Below are 23,929 nucleotides of genomic sequence, written 5' to 3'. Positions count from 1 at the left end.
TCCTAGCCACAGAAAGACCTGTCTGCCAGCATGCTTGGAAAGGCTTTTGTCTTTTGCACAGTGGTCTCCAGTGGTTCCTGTGAACTTCCTGGGAGTTACTCTGCTGCTTCCCTCAACTCAAAAGCTGTGTTGCTGAGGTTTTATGGAAGACACTCATTCCTAGCATTACCTTATACTCACAGTTCTAGTGTGGGGACTCCATTTCTGCAAGTCCTCAGTGTGAACCGCTGCTTGCTTTAGCTCTCTTGAATGAATCTATTATCTTCTGTATAGATGACTGGGGCAAGCTGGTAATGTCATTTGAGAATTTTGTGGCCGAGACCATGATCATTTTGTTGTTTTCACAGTGTCTTTGTTTAGTTATGTAATGGGGTTTTATACTTCCTGGTAGGGTGAGTGAGGGCCCCACACACTTTGTGTTTCTTTGAAGAATGAATGATCACTTGGTTAGGACATTGTCAGGAATGCTTAGGAATGATTTTTGTGGCAATATTTTGAAATATTATCTGAGTTTAAGTTGATAGTATGGAATTATTTTGACCAGTTTTTTTTGTCTTGCCAACCTTAGAAAGTTTTGTTTTGAGAAATGTGTCTATTTTACACAGGCTCTAACTGGTTTAAGTCTTTGCCATATCTAAGTAATTGCTTTTTTAAAAGTTTAGAGTATTTTTGTATATATGTATGTATATATGTATGCATGTATGTATTTTATATGTAAATGTATAAATAAAAATGTTTGTGCAGTGCCTGAGATGGAGCCTGAGCCCCAGCATGTGGCATGTTCACTCACTACCACATGCCCTAGCTTGTCCCTTACCTCTAATTTGTGACTTTTCTTTCTTATCCTTGTTATCAGAAAATTGTCTGCTTCATAGTCACTTCAAAGAATCCATTGTTTTTGCTTTTTAACTTGTTAGTGTATGAGCATACAATGAAAGTTTCTCTCTTCATTTATATATTTGTCTTGTTTTTGCATTTGTTGTGATGTTGTTTAATTTCTTAATATAGCTCTAACTTAGGAATCTGTATTCTTGTCAGATAAGAAGTTCCTACTTTGTTCAGTATCTTCTAAGAAGAAATACTGCTTTTTTAAAGTCTCAGTGTCTCTCTCTTTATCTCCCTCCCTCCCTCTCCCCCCCCCCCCCCCCCGCGTGTGTATGCACCACGACATACTTGTGGAAGTCAGAAAACATCATGTGCGAGTTGGTTCTTCTTCTAGAGAGTTTCAGGAGTCAAATTCAGGTTATCAGGCTTGGCAGCAACTGTGACTTTACACACTGAGCTGTTTCTTTAACATGAATGTCTGTCTACCTGTCTGTTTAACAGAGTCTTGTCATGTAGCCCTGGCTAGTCTGGAGCTTGATATATTGACAAAGCTAGCCTTGAATCCGGTCACTTTCCTGCCTCTGCCCACCAGGTGCTACCATGGCTACTACAAGTCTTTGGTTTCCAGAGTGTGACACCATGACACTATTTTCATGCTTAGACAAGAGTGACAGCTCTTTCATATCAAGTGTTCACTCAACATATGTATGTCCAGGGTTATAGTTTGTACTTGCCTCAGGGCCCAGGTAACATCCACATGGTGGCTGGTACACATCATAAACCCTGGCAAATCCATAGACGTCTTCTCCCTACCTTGTTTTACTCTATATTCTTGAAGGGGTTTGGTGTTGTAGATTTTGTGTTCCAAACTTTGGGGCTCGCATCCGCTTGTAGCTTCTTGATTTCTGGCCATGTGTGTCAGTGCTGTTTCTGTGCTAGTCTCTCTGTAGCTGTAATGTGTCAACTGTTTTTTTTGTGACTGTATTAATGTTGTATTACACTTTTCTACTTGGTTGTGTTTTCTGTGTGGGTAGGTGTGTTTCTCCACTTAGGAAATATTTAGCTGTTGACTTTTTAAAATCTTACCTCTCCAGAGTTCTGGCAGGTCCCTCGTTCTGGAACCTGAATCCCAGGACTGAAACATACGCTGGCATGCCCCTTCCTGCCATGTGGGATGGCCAGGCGGGAAGACTGAGTGTATAGGGAAGTGAGTGGGTGGATGAGAAAGGAGAGCTCTCCATGTCCCCAGGCTGTGGAGGCTTGGTTATGCTGTGGGACACAGGGACTGGGACTCCTGAGAAGCTTTGGACCTCTGAGGTTAGAGGAGGGCCTGCCAAGATTCCCAGAGTACTCAGGGCCTTTCATGGATGCTACAGAGGACAGACTTGGACGAGTTTGCCCCAGAGAGCAAAGGCTGATACTCAGCATGTCACTGTTTCTAGCAGTTGAAAGAAAAATCAAATCAGCTCCCTCATGCTAGGCTTGGGCCTGGGCAGTCCTCAGCCCCTTTGTGAGCATATATCCAGAGTCACAGGCATTGCTCATCCCGAGACAAGAAGTTCTAAGGGTAGCAATGCTAACAGATGCCAAGAGCTCTCTGGTCATGGCCTCTTATTCCAGCTATCTGCCCAAGGTCTTCACTCAGTTCTAGAACCTTCCACAGCATAGGTACCTTCCCAGTGGAACTTGGTACATTCAATTTTCTGTTCTCATGAGGTCTAGGATGTGGCTGTGGTTGGGGACCCTCTGCTTGAACTAACGGAGCACACAGATGTTGGATAGAGGCTTCATACTGTTCCACAGAGCTGATTTCCTCTGTGTGGCCTTAGTGAGTCCCAGACTCACAAAGGCTACTTTACCACGTGCTTCCAGACCATGGTGTCTGGCTCAGCCAGGAATGTGAAGGTAATCTCTATTCTGCTTTTCTTCCCTTCATTCTCCTATACTAGAGAGAACGTTTTATTTGCCTGTGTGTGTGAGCGCGCGTGCCCCTGCCTCCCCCCACCCCCCAGGAGTGGTGGTGGTGGATGGACTGGTCTCAGTCTCTCTGACCTCAGAACCTAACCAGGGACTTACCGATGCCCCTCTTCTTCACTTCTCTAGTGGCTGCCCCTTACCTGTGTGATCAGTATACATCATATGCAGGCAAAGGAACCCTGGCTTAAGGCCAATTGTCTGAGGTATAGGTAAGGACAGGGTTGTTGGTGGCCCTGAGACATAGAAGTGACATGACATGAATTTGGTCCGCTGTCTTTATGGGCTCATCATTCCACAGCTGTCTAGGGTCTCCTGAGATTTGGACTGCCTCTGGGAGTCTGGAACACTTCTGCTATCTTTTCTTTTCCTCCTCCAATTTGTGCCTGGCTTTCAGGCAGCCACCATACCTATCAAGGAAGGTAGTCCTTGGACATTAGGCCCCTTCTGTTGGCCGGCCCCAGGCTGCTCCAATTAAGAGCAGCATCAAGGCCAGAGGACGCATACTGATGTAACTAGAATGTAGAAAAGGCACCAAAAGCATGGCCGTTCATTATGTGTGCAGTCAGACTTCCTGCCTTCTGGAGGGAATGCGAATGGACATTTCCAGTCAGCCTTTGCCTGTTGACTCCCGACCCTTGTGTTAGCCTAAGATGGACTATTAAGAGAGAGACAGAGAGTTCTTCCAAGATCTGTCTGTTTCCATGTCCTCTATCAGGAGGGCTGCCCACCGGGCGTTCTCCTCTCCTTGATGCTTTCTGGGCCCTGGATGTTATCTCAGGCCTTCTCTCAGACAGCTCACTGTGCTGGCTGCCCTTGCTGGGCGCTTCATTTGTGGGGGCTGACCAGTTCCAGTTCTCTTACCTTGCATGCACACAACTGGATCAGCACCGAGCTGTCCTGTGGGCTGTGTGAGTTTGCCCTGCCCCTGTTCTTGTCAGTATGCTTTTCTTTCATGAATTTATCTAACTAGAAACTGTCCAGCATAGAACCTCTGCTCTTCCTGGGCTCTCCCAGATAACCTGGCTGCCAGGCTTTCTCGTGTCATCTTGGTCACCTCTGTGTGGAGAAGTATTTTCTTGGCTCACATTCTAGCTAACGGATGTCAGGAGGCCCTATGCTTCCTGTCTCATTGCTCCAGAATATACGGAGCAGACTCCACACCAGTGCCAGCTCTGTGCCCAGCTCTTCTCACAAAAGCTCAGTGCTCTTTTGGTGGTAAGGAGGTGTCTCTTATTAATCTAATTGACATGACACAGTGTGTCCTCAGAATCATGGGCCTGGACTGAACTCAAACCTGGCTCTAGGGCTCATGCTGCCACTGGCCCTCCTTGCCATCTTTATGCCAGTGGGTCTTTTTGTATCACAGTTCCACACCAAAAATCTTTCAGAGCAAATCCCATGCCTCTAGGCCCCGTGAGTCAAAAGGTGCCAGCTTTCAGATGTGGGTGTTGCCACTCTCTGGCCTTGTTACAGGGATGTCTATGGGAGGCAGGAGGCCTTGGAGGATCACCCCATTGAGGATGGAAGGCACAAAGTCACAGAGGATCACCCTGTTTGGCAGTAGCTGTGTTGACTCATTGTCCTGACACAGTCTCTTGTTTGTGGTCTGCTTAGGCCTTTTCTGCCTGGAAAAAACCTGTACTTTAGGAAAGTGGTGCAGGTATACTAGAGGTGAGCACTGGTTTGGGGAGTATGAGAAGACAGCAGAGGGACACACACCTGATGTTAATTGCAGCCTTTGGTTTCCATAGTGAAAATGATATTTCAGCGATTCTCCTTTCTACCACCAGTCTACTGTTCCTGTTTTCCCTTGGGTTTGGGTAGGTTGGTAGCTGCTGCCTAGGAAAGAGAGTGCATCTTGTAGTCCTCGAGCTGCAGGCTCTCAGGCCCAGCAGTAGTTGAGGAATAGCCTTTGGCTAAGAACAGAATCTAAGTCTCAGCCAAAGGGAGGGCTAGTGGTCAGTGAAGCACCCAGCCATGGTGGAATGTCAGTTCCAGAACACAGGCCCTCAAGCTGAAGGGTGCCCAGACTCTCTCAGTGCAGTGGGGGGCCCAAATGCTAGCTGGCACAGGGAGATGGGGCCCTGGCCTTGGATTGGTTTCTGACCTTGCTCACCCTTAGGACTGTTGCCCTGGCTGAGCTATGAGTTCTGGCTCTCCCTGGGCCTAGCACCTTCCTCAGGATCCTGATGCCAGTTGTGCATACTGGGGTTTTTTTCTGGGTTTGGTACTCACTAGCCATGGGTCCATGAGTGACTTTCTTAGACAACCTGTTTTAACATTTCCCGTTTGTTTGGCAGGGCCCAGTTGCACTGACTCCTATGGCATCTTTATGTACATGAAATTAGTCAACATATACATGTGTATGGCTTCCAGCAGAGCAGCCGGAAGGCAAGGCATGGTATGGACCAAGATACCAGGAAGGAAAGGGGCTGCATGTGCAGCTGTGCAGCTTCCAGCTTGGAGCAGTGCTTCTCATAGTATGGGAGACAATAGTTTACCCTCCCACCTAGAAGATGGAAACATGGGCTGAACCAGCGCCTAGAAGAGCATGCTGCCTCTTACTGACTTCTGGAACCGAGGGGAAAACTCAGCTCAGAGATTAGCATAAGCCATGTATGGCGCCTGTCTCTCCCGCCCAGTGCCAAATGGAAAACTTTTCCATACATGGCTCCCACAAATACCTTTCTTTACAATTTGGTTTCCGCTGAAAAGAAAACAATACAGCATTTTCTGTTTGTGCTGTTGTTAGTTTTCTTGTTCAAGCATGGTTTCTATTCTAGTGAATTTGCTAATGAAGTTCTCTGGCATTTCATGCAAGCATTACAGCAAGGCAGACAGCTGTGCAGAAGACCTCCTTGCTGCTGTGGCTCAGGCTGTGCCACCGTACTGTATGTACCTACTCCCTACAAAACATTCTTAGATGTTTGCCTTGAAAGTGCTTTTGCCTTTTCCACGGTAACTCCTTCATACATTTGCACTTGCATGCTCACACGCACACTAAATAATTGTAATTCTATTTCAGACATCTATAGGAAAGAGGATATTGCCGATAAATCTGATTTTTGAGTGGAGTCTGGATAGGGCTCTTCAGTCCTTATGAGTGATGGTCTTAATAAGTTTTGTGCTTTGAAGTGCAAGGCAAGATGAAGGTCAAAACACATGTGTGTAATTTCACTTTAGAAATGTACAGGAATGACAATAAGAACAGAATATGTCGTAAGTCCAACCCATAATAGCACTTACTCCAATAGCCAGAGTCTGATTGCTAAACATGAGATCCCCACGAGGGCCAAGAAAATAGTAAGAGCCAGAACAGGCCATCGCGTCCCATGAGAATAGAGCTATTCTGAAACCTTTGGGCTTCAGGACTTGGGCCTGCCCCAAGGCTCCGTGACTGAGACCAGGACTATTGGAATATCTGTGAGATGTGCAGCTAAGAGAGACTCACGGCATTAGGGTATTGTAAAACACACCACCCACACTGAAGACTGCTCATAATTTCAAAAATTGGCTGAAAAAAAAAAAAGGTCAAGCACTTGCCCTGCCTTTTGTATAAAACCCTCTTTTCAGAGTAACAAGGCAGAGAGCATTTATAGAAAGAACCCAGTGAACACATGGAGAAGCAACCACAGAACCAGAAGGGCGCTACTGGCAACAAGCATAATTAGCTGCTAACACCCACCTGGGCTGTCCCAGCTAGTCGACAGCCGCCTAGCTTCCCAGGCTCTCACTAGAAAATCAAAGCCAAATCTGCCAGGCCCTAGGAACACACCCCAGTTGACAGAAAGCCAGGGCAGGGAGTTCATTGATCCAGGCAAGTGTCATCATTAAACCTGCAGGGCAGGTAGCCAGTGTTTGGAGAGAGCTAGCAAAGGAAAGGGGGGCAGGGCACAGAGAAAGAGAAAAGGGGCGGGGGTGGGGAGAGAGAGAGAGAGGGAGAGGGAGAGAGAGAGAGAGAGGGAGTGTGTGTTAGAGTCTTCCTTCACATATAATAACAGTGGCTTCGGGAGATAGAGTTTTCTGTCAGTGCATGACCTTACTGGTCTTGATTCAAACAGTATAAAATCCATTTTTGAGACTCAGAAGAGTGGGCTGAGTCACTTGATAACATGGAATTCTTGACTTATTTGGATATGCTGACAGTATTATATTGTTCTATAAGAATATTCCAGATACATTCGTCCTGTTTGTATGGATAAAATGGCATGAAGGAAGAGGTAGGTGTGTAGAAGGTATGGAAGGACTCAGATGAGGAGTCTGTTGCATAATTCTCTCTGCTTTGTATATTTGAAAAACTAGTTATTATCTTATATATACATGTGTGTATACATGTGTGTATGCTAGCTCACATGTCCAGAGTGCAAATCAGTTCTCTTCTTCCATCATGTGGGGTTTGGAACTCAGGCCTTCACATCTACACACTAAACTATCTCACTGGCCTTGTTTTGCATACTTTACAAATTGTCCCCCAAACACTTAAAAATGAATATGTAACAGTGTGCCATAAGCCAGCAAGAGTGAGAAGGGCACATGAGCCACATCCTGGAAGGTGGAGAGCGGTTTGGGAAACCTCAGCCTACCCTGCAGACCCAACAAAGCCAGATCCCTCTCCAGAACACTGAGAGTGACTGGGTGATGCCTCAGAGTGCCTTTCCCTCAGGAAAAGGAAAGAGGGCAAGTAGTCTGCTGCTGTGGAGACAGAAGAGTGCCGCCCTTTGCTGCATTGCATGGCTCTGTTTCCCTTCTAAAGGTGTCTATTTTTTGATACAGACCATGACCCAGGGGTCCTCTGCCTGGGGGCACTGTCAAGTTGAAGACTTGGATGTGTAGCTAGAACAGGAGCCTGCATCCCTGTGGGCATGTTGAGCATCAGATGCTTTCAAGGCTCAGCCTTCATACTGCAGGGCTGAAGTAGAAACAGTCCTCTCTAGAGAGAGAAGATGGCCTTGAAACAGAGGCCATGAGTCCCAACCTGGAGCTCTCTGACTGATACCCTCACTGTGAGAATTCACTCACAGTTCTGTTCCCTCTGAGAGCGCTGGCCCCAGGCCAGACTGGGAAGCAGGGACTGCAGAGCAGAGGGCACTTCCATGATTTATCAGAGCCATTCTATATACCAAAGGCCGTGGATCTGGACAGCATAAACACCACGGAGCTATTGTTCTTTGAATGTGGCTATGTGGTTTATCAAAATAGCAAAAATACTGACAGACTCCTAAAGGAGGTGATATATGTTTAAGGAAGCTCAGTGGGTATAAGAAAAAAGAAGATAGGAGTAAATGGGAAGGAAAGCTAGAAGGTTGCTTCAGGGGACTCAGTGCCATGCATTTGCAGTTCCAGAAGAGGAAAAACTGGTGCTGTCAACTAAGTGATCCAGAATGACCCTGAAATACCTATGAGAAGAAGTGTTTGGGACTCAGCACTGAGGGGCCAGTGAGGTCTACACACAGAATGTGGAGCTTGAGAACAGGAAGCCCAAGGAGGTGGTCTCAGGACATCAGGAGAAGTCACGATGCAGGGTTCAGACTCAGTCGCTTCCCGTTTTCAGTGACAGACTCAGCAGCAGGAAGACATGGGTTATCAGTATCTTCACGTTTCTAAAGTCATGGTTTTCAGTCTGGAGTGCTGTCCGTAGCCAAGCAAAGAGGCCTCGTTGTCACATGTGAGGGTGTACCCCTTGTACCTCCTTTCCACATCACATTGGGCCTGCGCTCCTGCAGAATGAGAATTACTAGAATATGAAGTGTAACGAAGGTCATGGGAGAATTCTGTGGGGCGTAGGCCAGGAGAAGTTAGGGAAGACAAGCCTGGGTAGGAAGCTATGCAGGAGACCAGGGTGCCTGGCCATAGGGAGCCGGTGGGCCCTGACGGCAGGCGTTTCTGTGGCTGCCTGATGCTGCTCCTTTGCCAACCAGATACGTGGCTGAACCTGTGTAGCATGTTTGGACCCACATCACTTGCTCCTTTCCCTGCTATCCCAGTTGCCTGAGGACACTGCTTTCTCTGGTGGCTCTTCAGAGGCTTCTCAGTGGCACCTGAGTCCTAGAGTGGCTGTGGTGCAGGGAGAAAGCAGCAGTGAGAAGATTGCTTCCAGGGTCACAGGAAGTCTGTGTGAGTGCCTACCAGACACAGTGCTGGCTACGTCTTGCTTTTTGGCATCACTCATGTACTTGCCCTCATAGGCTCTGGTCTTTTGTCCCAGAAGTTTGGCCTCCAAAGACCTCTGTACCTTAGCCTGTCACCTGCCATTGTGGCTCATTCATATCCACTGCCTTTATTCTGATCAGGAAAGAATACACTTTTGGGATTACCTATGCCATAAAGAAGCAACAGAAAGTTTAGGAAGACCCAAGTGCATTTTTTTTTGGCTAGGTGCGTGGGGTTCCCAGGGACTCAGGGAAAGAGTCTCTGGAGCTACACTAAGGTGGCATGTTACCTAGGCTTCTTCTTGTCTGCTACTTGGTGACTTGCCCTTGGTCTTGGATGACAGGCAACACTGCAAGATTCACATTCTGCGCAGCCAGTGTCGTCACCTTCTTCCTCCCATTCTTGCTCTCCCCCTACCCGTATATAGGCAAATGTCAGTGAGAGGAAGCCATGGTTACATAGTTGAAACATCTATTATTTTTCCCTAGAGCTGAATGAGTTATTCTTTACTGAGGCACCCCCCCCCAACTCTGGTGTATTTCCTGAACAGTGCTGCTTTCATTCCAAGTCCCTGTGATGGTGTGAAGTGGTGTCAGGGAAAGAGGTGACCCACGTAATGGAAAGCAGCATCTGGGAGGGAGAACTGGAGGCTCCCAGCAGACCGGCCTTGCTCCTTGGTGCTCTGAATGTGGTCTTTGTGTCCTCACTGACGTCATAGGCTCAATTGTATTGATAAGCTTTTCAAAGCACAGCCTATGGAGGAGTTCTCAGCCCTCCATAGAGTATTGCTGAGCACACAGGCGGTTTTGTTTTGATGCTGTACTCTTTAAGAAGAGAGGGTTTCGTTTTCTTCTCCTGGACCCTGGGTCAAAAGCACCAACAGTCTCTGTTGGGAACGTGTGGCATTTCCAGTGGTTTTGATACAGAAATAGCACAAGTCGCTCTTGACGCAACTGCCAGTGCTGTGCTGTCATTAGGGAATGGGAACCATGCACTCAGTCTCTGCAGCTGGCACTTGAGCAGGGCTACTGCCACGCCTCTTGTCCTCCTCATGATGGCTGTGGGGATGGCCAGGCCATGTTCTCAGGGGCCCTTGGCCGAGTCTCTTTGCCTGTGTGAGTTCCAGGCCTCGTTTTGTGTCTGACAAAGTGGCCTTAACTTGAGAGGAACCGTAGCAGATTATGGGATGTGAGTTGCAGGTAACAGAGAGCCTTTGGTGTTTTACCTTCTCTCAACTTCTGTAGCCAAGAGTAGAGTTCTGTTGGTACTTCAGGATACAGGTCAAGGTAGTCTTTCTGTCTCTTCCCAACACTGTGACAAGGAAATGCTTCTTGGAACTCACTGGCAGACTTCACTAAAGGACCAGTGCTAGCACCCAGCACCACACACTGCTTTCATGTAGAACAATTGGGCCCAAGTCCACTGTGCACTAGAACCGGGGTCTCAATGGACTGTCGCATGGGTCTTGTTCACTCTGTGGTGCTTGGACTGTGGGAGTGGTGCTCCCTTCTCTTCAACCCTCCAGAGACTTGTAGTCCAGAAAGAGCCCAGAACAGGAAGGCTTTCAACTAGCCCTGCCCTTGGCTTCTTCCTCTTGAGCTGTTGGGCCCCTGGTAGTTTGGAAGAGGGGACTGGTCACCATACATTTCATGTATAGAGGAATGGAAAAGAAAACCTGGGCAAAATCCATCCTTTGAGGTGGACGGCACTTGTATAGGAAGTTCCGGTACTTGTGGGTGGGAAGTATGGGCAATGCCTGAGTGAGAGGGGGCAGCAGTCGCACACGTGTTCATCGTGTGGTGAGCATGGTAGCACTCCACTCACTTTTTAGTCTGGCTAACAAGTACCCAAGGTTACAGCTTCAAATACAGCTTTAAAAAGATGAGCACACTGAGTGAAGATGGAACAAAATTCAAAACAAGCAACAGGCTCTGTCCCACGCTGTTCTCAGCTTTAGTTTCTCAAGCCAAAGCTATGTTCAGTGCATGACAAACACCTTCACAGCCCTTCTCCCTGTTCTTCTTGAAAGAGTAAGCCACATTTAGTCACACATGCTAGCTGTTGTTTAGAGAACCCTGCAACTCTTTTACATTACTTGGTGGGGTGCTAGCCAGCCTTGACCTGTAGGCCAGGAACTATACTGCCTGTGTTGCAGTGGGAAGAATGTCAGTGCTGTACAATCAGCCTGGCTTAAGAAAGCACTCCAGTTGTTACCACACTCATTTTAGTATCCTTTGGACCAAGTGTGAATGTGGTTTCCTTGTAACAGGGTCTAAGCCCAGCCTCAGAACCAGGAAAGTACTACTATGGAAATTGCCCCATCTGGTGTCACTCTGCCCTACCACTGAGGAGGAGCTGCTGAGCCGCCCAGTCTTGGCACTGCCTGGAACTGCCCATCCTACCCCAGCTGCCCTCTGCACACCACACCTTGCCCTGCCAGTCCCTAAGCATTCATGACTGCACCAGCTGTCCCCACAGAGGCCAGGGGAAGGCATTGGATTCCTTGGAGCTGGGGTTATAGACAGTTTGTGAGCTATTCAGCATGGGTGCTGGGAACTGAAGGCTGGGCCTTTGGAAGGAGCAGCAAGTGTGTTTAACCTCTGAGTCATCTCTCTAGCTCCACTATCCCTGTTGCTAGTATGTGGATACATTAGCAGAAGTGATTGGCCTATCGTGTTCTTAAAGTTAACCAAAGCAATCCTTTTAAAGGTTATATATTTGGTATTTTACAGAGCTGCTGCTAGGCATTCCTAATGGTACCCCTCTGTGAAAATTAGAAATGGGCAGATGGCATGTTCTTGTGCCCAGCAGCTTTGATACAGCCTTGTTAATAATGCAGATCATAAGTCATGTCAGCAAAATTATAGCAGGAGTCACACCTGCCCCCTCCCCCAGGGCCAAGTGAGGTAACACACAGGAAAAGACAGCTTATAAGCCATGAGATAGTGCCATGCTTTCATTAATTCTTCATGTGTTTTTATTTAAATCAAACTATCACTGTTTAACTAGACACTAAGAGTATAAAATGGATCAGTTGATTGTAGGCTAGTTTTCACCCCCTAATCAACTCACATCCTAAAATAAAGTGGTCAGAGACTAAGCCCGTCAGGACCATATTTGTCTATAACTGAGAAAGATGATGTAACTTACCCCAGGAAATCAGAAGCAGACTAACTAGCTTGACTCAGTCTCACTTAGCCAAGAGATTGACAGGTTAAAGGATCATGTCTGAGAGTTCAAAATGGGGAGACCGATAAAACCCGGCAAGCAGCAGCTGCTGCTCCCTACAGTCCAGTCAGGCAGCACAGCCTGGCCCCTGAGCACTGAGGAAGGAGCTTGCGCTGAGGCTCCTCTAGGAAGTCTTCCCCTTTCAAAACTGATACTGTTCGGTTTAATTTCTTACCTGCTATAGTGTCTTATCCTTAAAACATGGAAAAAATGTTGTTCTCTGTAACAGGTATTATTTATAATATTTCTATCTTGTTTCATTTAGAAATAAAAGATCAAAAAATGAAAGGAGAGAATCCAGGCCTTATTCTTGTGTGTGAGAGAGAAGCCCTGCCCGTGGAACAAGCATAGATCAAATTAAAAAGCTTCTAGTACAGCTAGCTTGAGCCAAGGTGCAGAAGGTAGAAATATCCCTGTAGGCAGCCAGAGCACCGCCGCACTGATGATGAGGAGCACAAGTTTGGGCTGGGACACAGGGAGCTTCCCTTGGACATGAAGATGCTGCTTGTGTTCCTGTGGGTGGGCAGGCTGTTAGCCCAGGGCCTAGGTGTTCCTTGGGGTCTGTCTGCTCCTACTCTCTCAGTGCAGCCTTGGGGGATTCAGTGGAGACCACAGAGGCCAAATCAGAAGTCAGGCTGCTGATGGAATGTGTCAGTGGGAAGACAGTGTCTTTCATCAGGGAACCCAAGAGGATCTGCAGTGTGTCCACATCTCTGTCTCCTTGGTCCTACCCTGGACTCTATCTGGGGAGCTGTATCTTGAGCCAGAACCTTAGGGTTCTGGTGATCTTTAGAGCTCTTCCCAGCCTTACCCTAGAAGGACAAGGCAGAGACCTGGGACCAGGGATCTACTCATTTGGCAACTGAGGCCAGCTTTGGGACTTGCTATGTGGGAGTTGCTACAGGAATGCCAGGGACCAAGACCTACTCAAGTCCATGTGCTCAAGATTATCAGTTACAGTTTACCCAGGAAGGAGACCACCCTGTATCTGTGAGTAGAAGGCTCTGAGGATTTAGCGAGACGCAGGGATACAGGATAGCCACTGTTAGAGAGGATTCTGTTCAAGTACATAAGGAGCTGGCCTGAGGGCCAGGGCCTGGGTGTTAGGCATCTGCCACCAGTGTTGTCCTCGAACTTCCCTCTAAACTTGAGTCCCTTCCAGTAGGCAATGTTCTTGCCTCCTTCCCTTGGATTCAGTGCTGTGTTTGGACAGATGAAGCATGGCAACCGGGGCAGTGGGGAGAGGCTTTCTGGGGAAGGCTTTAAGGGCCCTCCCCCTAACCCAGTGAATGTCTGCACAGCTGCCTGTTGACAGACACTGTATAGTGAGTGGCCCTGCTTCTAAGGAGCCCATGCACGAAACACTGCTCATAACATAGCTGTGGCAGGAGTGGGGCTTCTTCATCAAGTTGGTAACTTATTCTTTTTTTGCTTATCATGTTTTTAAAGTGATACATGCACGCATATGTGCATTTGGAGGGTAGGTAGGTCATACAAGCTGTGACACATGTGTAAAAGTCAGAGAATAACTTCCAGGAGTTGGTTCTACTTCCACTGTGTGGGTCCTGGGGATCGAACTCAAATGTCAGATGTGGTAGCAGGTGCCTTTACTCACACACTGAGCCATCTCTCTGAGCCTATGCTGGTAATTTAAAACTTACCTTTCCACCACACTGTTTCTTCTTACTTTAATTTGGAATCAGTTTTGTAAGTACCGAGATTGACCCATCTTCTGCTTTAAATCAGAACCACAGTGGCCTCTCTCTGGCAGAATATGGGCACAGTGTGAGTGCAGAAGCCACCCTGATGAACACTCGTGCTGCCCGCCAGGAGCATACTTTATTGGCTGCAGTTGGTTGGGTAAACATGTTTTTCAAGAGGGTGCTCATTTTACCATGGCAACAAGCTCTCCGCTTGAGTGTCTATCTGGACCACTTCTATGGCACACACTGTTCTTGAGGCTCATACATAGCTCTGCAGTGGCTTCGTTCAGAGAAGGGGCAGTAGCAAAGTACTGGCACTTGGCTCCTTGTGTGGCTAAGCAGAGCCTTTTACTGTAGTTTCCCTTTATTGACTTTTCAGTATGACGTCAGATGGGCCCTTGGTTCTGCAGTGGGGTCCTTTGAGAGTAGGCCCTCCCACTTTGGCAAAAAGTGGGGAGTAAGAACTCAGTGTAAGTATGTCTCCTGGCCAGTTCTGCCACTGCCTTAAGATCTTTGTGCTTGAGGACACAGCCCTAGGATCCCTGAACCTTGTGCTTTGAGCCTGTTAGGTTACTGGCCAAGGGCCACCAGATGCCCTTTGGGCCACCAACATTCCATGGTAGTTGTCATTTAGGCCTTACAGGGAGGAAGGGACCCAGACCTTGAAGCTAGCCTTGCTGCTACAGTGACCCACTTGCCTGTGTTGTGCTCTCTTCACAGTGGACGTGGCTACGGCGCTGCCTCTGCAAGTGGCCCCTGCAGCAGTACCAATGGATCTGCGCCTGGACCACCAGTTCTCGCTGCCCTTGGAACCCGCATTGCGGGAGCAGCAGCTGCAGCAGGAGCTTCTAGCACTGAAACAGAAGCAGCAGATCCAGCGGCAGATCCTCATTGCGGAGTTCCAGCGGCAACACGAGCAGCTGTCCCGGCAGCATGAGGCCCAGCTACATGAACATATCAAGGTGAGCAGCAGTCTTAGGCTCTGTGTCATATGCCCTTCTGTCCAGAGTCTGTTTACCTATGCAGTGCTGAGACATGTGAACCAGTTACCCTCTGGGTGACACCTGCTTCTTCCCCGTGGTCAGTGTGACTCCATCTAGTGCTGAGGTATGGACAGGTGAGAATTGCTTCTTCTGTGCCCAGGATAGGCATCATCCATCTAGTGCTTAGTCCATGGACCAAGTACCTTCTGGAGGACACCTACTCCTTCTGTCCTCAGGATTGGCATCATCTGTGGAATGCTAAGACCCGAGGACCCTCTGGGGGGCATGATTCCTGCTGTCCTCAAGGCCCAGTCTTTACCCACAAAGTGTCAAGATCCAAGGACCAGGTGACCCTCACTATAATGCTGCTGCAAATGTCCTAGGCCTTATGAGTCCTGAATAGGACACAGGACTTCGTGGTTGCCCTCTAAAAATGAGTGCACATGTAGGAAAATAGCCAGCAGGAAGACAGGCCAAAAAGGACCTCAGAGGACTCGGGGTTCCATATGGTTTTTCTCAGATTTTCCCACTGACTTCTCATAAATGACTCCCCCTGCCACCCCGCCCCCCAAAAGTCCAGGGAAAAACTGTTAACAAAGACCTTTTTAATATATTCTCTATTTAATCTGATCCCAGAATTTCAAATTAAGCAAGTTGGAAAGAAACATACACGAGTGATGTGAGGATGTTACATGGTGAGGCTGGCAGGCCAGGACTGTCTATCTCTACTGAGGCCCATATAGAGCCACACTGTCCAGTAGAAACTACATTTTGCAATAGTCCTATTAAATTAGCAAAAAGCCTCCCATAGCAGTTGTATAGGTTGCCCACAGCTGTCTAACAAAAATCACCCAACAGAGCATAGTTTCAGCACAAACAGTATTTTCTTTGGGTAAGGAAGTGAGGAGCAGGCACTGGGTCCTGCCCTGAGTCTCCTGTGATTGTCCTGTGCTGTTCAGGGTTGTCCCCTCTGAGGCCTGGCTGAGCTTGGAATGGCCAGTGTATGGTCAGCATTTGCTGTCCTCATGCAGGGGCTGCGTACTGCACAACAGCAGCCTCCAAGAACCACCTGCCTACCCAAGAGAACAGAACCAAGATTGAGTCCTGGCATCTAAGACCCCTGGGCCTAGATTGGTACTAACCACTCTGCAGTGCTGCCACCACCAGACCAGTCTCAGAAGCCATGGAGTGTCTTGGGCAGTGACTTATGTCTAAAGGCCATGCATAGATTGCTGAATAGAACTGGATAGACCCTTTCCTGGTTCAGATAGCACAATACAGAGTCCCACCTGCCCTGGTCCCCCTTCAGGAATGTGTCTGCTGAGAACATTGTCCTGCTTGGGCCTTGTGGGAAAAGAGGGCCTAGACACCTGACCCTGGGCTCTGAGAGCTGTCTGTAAGGAGACTGGGGTCTTTGGTGTTTTGATAAATTGTCCTGGGATGTGAGGCTGTGCTGCTGCTACTGCTCTTCAAGACCAATACCAGGCCTAGGAAGGAAAGCCTTGCTGACACTTGCCCAGTGCTCTGCTATGGATAGCCAGGCCTACTTCCTATGGGGCCCTGTTTTCCAGGACTAGGAGCTGGGTGTTGCAGGCTGGCCTCAGGAAGAGGCCATGCACCAGCTGGAAATCAGTAGAAGTCATTTCAGGTATAGGCACCCAGTGGCCCTGATGTGCCAGCTGACTGAGTGCCACCTCACCAGGCTGCTCGCCTTATTCTCTCTCTACCTGAGCCATAGCCTCACATGTCTGTGGCCTTTTTTTTTCCCCGTTTGGTTTTTCGAGATAGGGTTTCTCTGTATAGCCTTGGCTGTCCTGTACTAACTTTGTAGACTATGCTGGCCTCGAACTCACAGTTATCCACCTGCCTCTGCCTCCCAAGTGCTGGGATTAAAAGTGTGTGTCACCACCGCCTAGCTCATGTCTGTGACTCTTAAAATGCAATTTAAATCCAGAGTCTTAGCTTTTTCATGGCCTATGTGGCCAGCCCTCACAGCTCCTCGACAGCAGTTTCCTGACCTGTGTCACCATGGCCCTTCTCACTGTTTATCTTTAGAAGTTTATGATCTCTCCCCTCTCTGTGCTCCCAGGTCTTGATGCTGCATTGCAGCTCTGCACAGGCCTCTAGGGCAGCCCCTGTCCTGTAGCCCTGAGCTTTATGCTGTGCTTTTGAGATCCTGTCCCAGAGGCAGGTTCTATAGCCAGGTGTCTGGTCCTAAGTCCCTCTCTGAAAGCTGGCCCTGTACACAGGGGAGCTCTGCCAGCCATGCACCTAGGCTACTTGCAGCATTTGAGTGGTGAGAGTGAGGACCAGGCCAGAAGCTCTCTCCATCCTTAGAGCAAGCAGTAGAGTAAGCCTTGTGGCATGAGGGCATGAGTTCAGGGAGGTGGACCTCAGCTGGACACACTCTAACTGTCCTGGCTACCTCAGAACTTGCCACACCTGTGCGAGCACTGGCTCTCCTCCTGACTCTGTGGACCCTGGCCAAAGACAGACTTGGGAGCTCTGCTGAATTATAGCTTACCTGTGGTGTCTCTGCCATTGAAAATTCCCATCCACAGTTGCTTGTACACACGAGCCTTGCCAGCAGCATTTAGCGTGACAGGAAGCCAGGGCTGCATGTGTGTGCAGTGGGAGGCTCTAGCCAGTGTAGTGAAGAGTAACTTTGTGTTCTTGTTCTGTTGAGTGTCTAGATGTTCTCATGATTTAAACAGTGAGCGGCTCAGAGACAAATCTCCCTGCCTATGTGAGTTTTCAGGGCAGTAGCAAGAAGTATAAAGAAGACTCTTGAGTTAAAGTCCCATCAGCCAGGGTGCACTTCCTTGACCAGTCTTTTTTAGCACCTAGACATCTGGTGTCAGTCAGTCCAGGTGAGTCCCTGGGGTCATGCTCCTCCACCCCGCAGTTCTAGACCCTCTGAGAGACCTACCTGCAGAGCTGGCCTCTGAAACAGGACCTTAGAATCATAGAAATGCAAGGTTTTAATCTTTTTTTTAATTAAAGTTGAGATCATAAAAGCCTTCAGACTATATAATTGTGTCATTGCATTAGCAGTCTTTTGTTTTGATGGTTTAAACTTTCTTTGTGCCATCATATTGTTAACGACACTTGGCAGCGATGTTTGTCAGACAGATTTCTTGAACACACAATCTAATTAGTGTCATTAAATCATCAGTGAATTTGAATAGAATTTATAATTGGAACAGGAGACATTTTTAAAGTAAAACTTTAATTGTCAATTTGGGGTAAACAAGGTCTTTCCAGGGCTGTAATTCTCAGAATCACCCTATCCCTGCTGCAGGCCCTGCTCCTCTGCTCATTTCCCAGCAGCATTAGTTCTCCCCAGCCTGAAGGGGTGGGCTGCAGGCTGAATGGAGAGGCGGTGCTGTGTCCCTAGCTGGAATTGCTCCTAGAAGATGCCATAGCTGTTTCAGACCCACGTGGCATGGAAGATCAAGACAGTGGCCCCAAACACTCAACTTGTGGGTTTGTAGTATTATTTTTAGTATTTAGAAGTACTGTTTTTACCAAAGAAACGCACATTCCAGGTATTTGTACTTGAAATGTAGTGTGGGGTTAACAGATAGCAGTAGGCCCTGTCCCTCTCCTACTCCACAGAGAATTCAGGCTCCAGAGCTGACGTGGGGCTCATGGCCAGCCCTGTCCTCCATTAGCACTTGGTATAGCAGTTTCCTCCTCTGGGGGAGGTTGTTCACTCCATCCTGAATGCAAATGTATGTTCTGCTCCTTGTACGCCTGACATGCCTCATCTTTCCTTTCGGTTAAAGAATTAAACATTTAATTGCTGTGACTGTCATGCATACACTGTTCATAGTTTCTCCCTTTCCCATTACTGAGTTACCTGTATAAATCCAGTTCCCCAACGTAAGGGCCCAATGGCCAGTCCAAAATGAATGATACAAAAACTGGCTTTTCAAGATGAACTTATTTAGATATGGCCAGGGCGTGCAGCCTATGGTAGACATAGATGCAGCCTAAGAGGCTGGGTGGGAGCCACCTGGAAGATTAAGAGAACATCCATTCTGCTGTGATACAAGACCCTTGGGCACAGGGGCATTGCTGTGGGGCTGGTACTACAATGTGTTAGCCAGCTGTCCAAAACAAGAGGCAGTGACTACCCCTCTTAGAGCCTGAGAGACAGGACAAGGGACACTCCTGGGCCATCTGTTCTTCCTTCATCGGCATTACTATCCTCTCCCACATTCCCTACACTTCTTAGTTAGGGTTACTATTGCTCTGATGAAATACCATGACCAAAAGCAAAGTGGGGAGGAAAGGGTTTATTTGGCTTACACTTCAACATCCATAGTCTTATCACTGAAGGAAGACAGAACAGAAACTGAGGCAGGAGCTGATGCAGAGGCCATGGAGGAGTGCTGCTTAAGCTCCTCAAGCCTTTCTCAGCCTGCTTTCTTATAGGCCTAGGACCACCAGCCCAGGGGTGGCCTCACCCACATCCCACATCAATCACACATTAAGAAGGTGTGCTGTAGGCTTGCCTTCAGCCCAGTTTCATGGAGATATTTTCTCAGTTGTGGTTCCCTCCTCTCAGATGACTCTGACCTGTGTAAAGTTGATACAAAGTCAGCCAGAACATTATACATCTGTGGCTGCCAGCGTCCTCAGCCCTCTGTGCATGCCTAGTGACTTTCTGCATTTCTTCTACGATTGTCTGTGCTGCTTTCCGTTGCAGTGCTGGTCTTGTCTTGTAGGTGTGGGCGTCCTCTTTATGAACAAGGACATCATTCTAGCCTCTACTGTTCATTCTTACTTGACCCAGAGTAGTTACCCACTTTTCCGACCATGAAATAAACGTCCTCCTCCTGAACAGATTAAAAATGCCGCCTGTCTCTCTCATGTGCATGTCTACATGTCTGTGTCTGTGTCTAACTTGCTCCATCCTTATGCTGGCACCATGCAGCTCTGACGGTGCCCGCATAGCCGTGACTGGCTTCCTGTCTCTTAACACCGTGTCCTTCTGCAAAGAGTTTCCTTGGCTTCTCTGGCCTGGTCTTTTTTTTCCCGGATGAACTTCACAACCATTCTCATGAAGTCTCCACAATTATGCGAGGAATTACTTGAGATTGTGGGGTGACCGTTTCCTAGCATTGAATTTGTACTCAAGAAACAACATTATTTGTTTAATCAAACTTTTACCCCAGTAAATTCTTGTTTTTAATTTTCACATAATAAAATCTGTTTCTGCATTTTTATTTTTCATGCTCACTTACTGCCAGTGTATAGACAAGCCCTGGATTTCACCCTTACATGGTCCTGGGAATAACTGGATAGAATTTTTTCTGGCGTTGATTTTTTTAAAATATCTTCTGGGTTACTGATGTTATCTGCAAACAAAAATTGTTTCCTTTTATTATTATTATTATTCTGAATTAACTGAAATTTCCACAACTTTCTCAAGATCTATGACACCCTCCCTGGTACTGTGGAACCAGTCCCTGCTTTGAGCTGTGGGTAGCTACCTGTGCAGGGTTCTGACTTAAGATCCTGCTGCTGTCTTCCTGTCAGTTAAGACTACTGCCTCTCTGAAGAAGCAGCAGCATCAGAGGGCTCTTTCCCGTGCCCTAACCACCAAGATCTATATAGTCTAAGTAGTAGAGAATACAGCTCAAACTTGGGTAGTGGGCTCCAAAGAGAAGGAATCTGGTTCTGTGGCCCTGGAGACCAAGGTTCATGTTTATTCTGCTTTGCTACTGACATAGTTACTTTACTTGTTCCTGTGACCAGATACCTAAGAAACAGCACCTTGAGCAAGGAAGGGTCAATTCTGCCTCACAGTTGGAAAGGGGTACATTCTGATACAGTCAATGGTTGGTGAGACATGATGGCAGCAGCATGGAACCTGGTCACTTTGGATCCTCAGGAACAGAGAGAGAAAGTCTGGTGCTCACCACTTTCCCCCCTTTTTAAACCTGGGTCCCTAGTCTAGGGACTGATGCCACCACATTCAGGGCCAACTGCCCATCTGTTAAATCTTTCTGGAAACACCCCCATAGATGCACCCAGGGTTGTTTCCATGGTGCTTCTAAATCTCATCAAATTGAGAGCAGAGATTAATCTTCACACTACTTGTTCCAAGTAGCCTAGGACATGTTGCTTGAGACACTATTCATGAAGGGAAGTACTCTGTGCCCTGTATGACGCCTGGGAAGTCATGTCCCTGGTTACCTGGTCAGCCTTAAGCCCAAAGGAGTTGTGCAGATCAGCTCTGCACCTGGGATTCTCTGTGACAGGCCCAACTTCACCTGCTACTCAAGGGCATTGATGGCCACTTGATGCCATCTTGACTGTGCCTCATTTGGCCAAGAGCTCCTGGTTCCTGAGCATCAGGCTTTGTGTGTCCCAAATGTCCTTTAACTCAGCTTTCTCTGGGCTATAGTATCTGCAGACAAGAGTGAGCTTTCTGTATATTTCCAGGTACCAGTAGGAGCTGATAATCTTCATGGAACCTTGAACATGGTAGGACACTGGCTACTCTTTGCCGACTCTGGATATCAGTTATATGGTTATCCAGGTTCACTGACCCTTTCTGTGTATTAGAATGTTGAGGGATGGACCCCACTGGCACCTAAAGGTACCATGGTCAGGAGAGTGCAGTGCTGAGCTAAAGCTTGGAGGAAAAGCTGGAGTTAGGCTGTTGATAGGTGGGATGAGGCTTGGAAGATTTATGTACTCTAGGAAGTGAACAGCCTCTTTGAGAATACACAGACATGCACACACATGCACATATTGACACACACGCAGACACTAAAAATGCAGGCTGCTGTGTTACTTTGGGTCTCTGCTCTTGTAGTGTTCCCACCATCTTCTTCCTCCTGACCACCTCAGTAGTTCTTGACACTGTGTACACTAGTGATGTTGTTGCTCTGGCCCGTGGGTACCTCCTATTCTGCCCCTGGCACAGCTCCACTGCTGGTACTCACCTTTCTTCCCTAGACCTTACTGCATGTCATTTTAACACTTGAGTGTATGGGTTCAGGTGGGGACACTGAATGGCAAACCCACGGGGGTGCTGCTCACCGCTGGGTGTGTATGGAAGGATGAATTGTTTCCTGGGTACTGTAATGAGGTTGCCTTTGGATTTGAGCCAGTTGGTCCAGTGAGTGGAGATGGAAATGGTTTCTTATTGAGAGCCCTGGGACATTTTAATCCCAAGTGCTCCATTACAAACTGTGGACAAACAACATGTCCTGCCAGTCAGCAGCTCTGTGCTCAGGAATGACTTTATTTCTTTGCTCTGTTAATATGTTTCTACTAAAGAGCATAATGGAGCATGCTCTATGCTTATCTCAGGAAAGCACATGAGATTCTGCCTTAAAGGCTCTCTGAGCATCTTTGAATAAAGCTACACACAGCATATTGAGCTTTGGTGGAATAAGGAAACAAATGTGCAGGCCCATCAAGACAGACAGGACTCACCACAGTGCTCTTCTTTCTCACATTCTGCCCCTAGATTTTTGGATTTCACTCTTTTCTTCAAGAGTGCACTTGATTTATCCTCATGCTATTTCAAGTGTTATCTTCTTTAAGTAGTGTGTGGATTGATGACAAGAGAGCCGTTTGTCCACATCTGGGTAGACTGGTAAGTCTTGAGCAGCATGAAAGGCTTGGGAACAGGCCAGCTGTGCTTCAGGACAAGCTGCCGTGGGAGCTGGTATAGGCTGCACCATCACAGTCAGGTTGAGTAAGCCATGATCTTGAACAGAGTCCATCTGTAGCAAAAGGCTACATGCAATATTGAAAGGGAGGAAGGATTGATGCATTTGCTAAGCTTCGCTTGAGTCCCACAGTGGTAGACGTGGGGACAAATGAGTTCGTACCCATAGGAGCTACACTGCTATTGCCCTTGCTAGCTGGCCTGTTCCTGGTGGCTCCATCCACAGGGTGGCCACTCTCATTCCCTTCCTCTAGTCCTTGATGTTAGCATGTTATATACAACATCTAGCTAAATATGGTCTGTTGGGCACACATCAGAGAAAACTAGGAGAGGTGACAGTTTTAAGTCTAGATTTTTCTGTATTGCTGAGCTAGACGCCCTGGACTATAGGTGATTTACTTATGCTTAGTTTCACATTTGGTATTACTTTTTAAAATATATAATTTATTTTTATTTTATGTTCATTGGTGTCTTGCCTGTAGGTATGTCTGCAAGGGTGTCAGGAGCCCTGGAACTGGAATTACAGACAATTGTGAGGTGCCATGTGGGTGCTGGGAATTGAACTGGTGTCTGCTTGAAGAGCAGCCAGTGCTCTTAACTGCTGAGCCATCTCTCCAGCCCCTTGATATTACTTTTAATCAGAAAAACACTGTGGACTTTTAAAATATTGTCAGCCCACGAGATAAGCATCTGGCTTATCTATGATGGTGTTCTAGATTGGGTTAATTGAGGTAGGAAGCAATTTGTAGACAACACTGTTCCATGGGCTGGGGTTCTGGACTGACTGAAAAGGAGAAAGTTAGCTGAGCACCAGCATCCATCTCTTCCTGCTTCCTGACTGGTGCCACCATGATAGACTATGTATCCTGCAACTGTCCTAGTTAGAGTAAATATTGCTTCGGTGAAACACTATATGACCAAAGCAGCTTGGGGAGGAAAGTTTATTCAGCTCATGCTTCCACATTACAGTTCATCATCAAAGGAAGTCGGGGCAGGAACCTGGAGACAGAAACAGATGCAGATGTCGTGGAGGGGTGCTACTTATTTGCTTGCTCCTCATGGCTTACTCAACCTGCTTTCTTACAGAACCCAGGGCCACCAGTCCAGAGATGGCACCACCCATAATGGGCTGGGCCCTTCCCCCATCAATCACTAATTAAGAAAATGCCTTACAGGCTTGTCTGCAACTCAGATCTTATGAAGGCATTTTCTTAATTGAGGTTCTGTCCTCTCAAATGACTTTAACCTGTGCCAAGGTGACATAAAATTATCCAACACACCAACTGTGACCCAAATAGATACTTCCTTAAGTTGCCTGTGTCACATATTTTGTCATAACAATGAAAAAAGTAATTAACACATCTTTG

General features: G+C 47.5%; 1 protein-coding gene across 6 annotated transcripts in view; it reads left to right on the top strand.

Annotated features, from left to right (window-relative positions):
• HDAC4 (histone deacetylase 4) overlaps positions 1-23,929 on the top strand; it is a 244,611-nt gene that overhangs the window by 132,708 nt on the left and 87,974 nt on the right. For all 6 annotated transcript variants that reach the window (XM_084779888.1, XM_084779885.1, XM_084779884.1 and 3 more), the window contains one exon: positions 14,604-14,845. In XM_084779888.1, the coding sequence (XP_084636014.1) occupies positions 14,604-14,845 (242 nt within the window). The remainder of the gene's footprint in view (positions 1-14,603; positions 14,846-23,929) is intronic.

Source organism: Acomys minous, assembly GCF_964271855.1.
Source record: "Acomys minous genome assembly, chromosome: 4".
In the NCBI taxonomy this organism is placed as follows: Eukaryota; Metazoa; Chordata; class Mammalia; order Rodentia; family Muridae; genus Acomys; species Acomys minous.
Note: the sequence above shows the minus strand (reverse complement) of the source record. Positions and strands in the feature narration are given on the sequence as shown.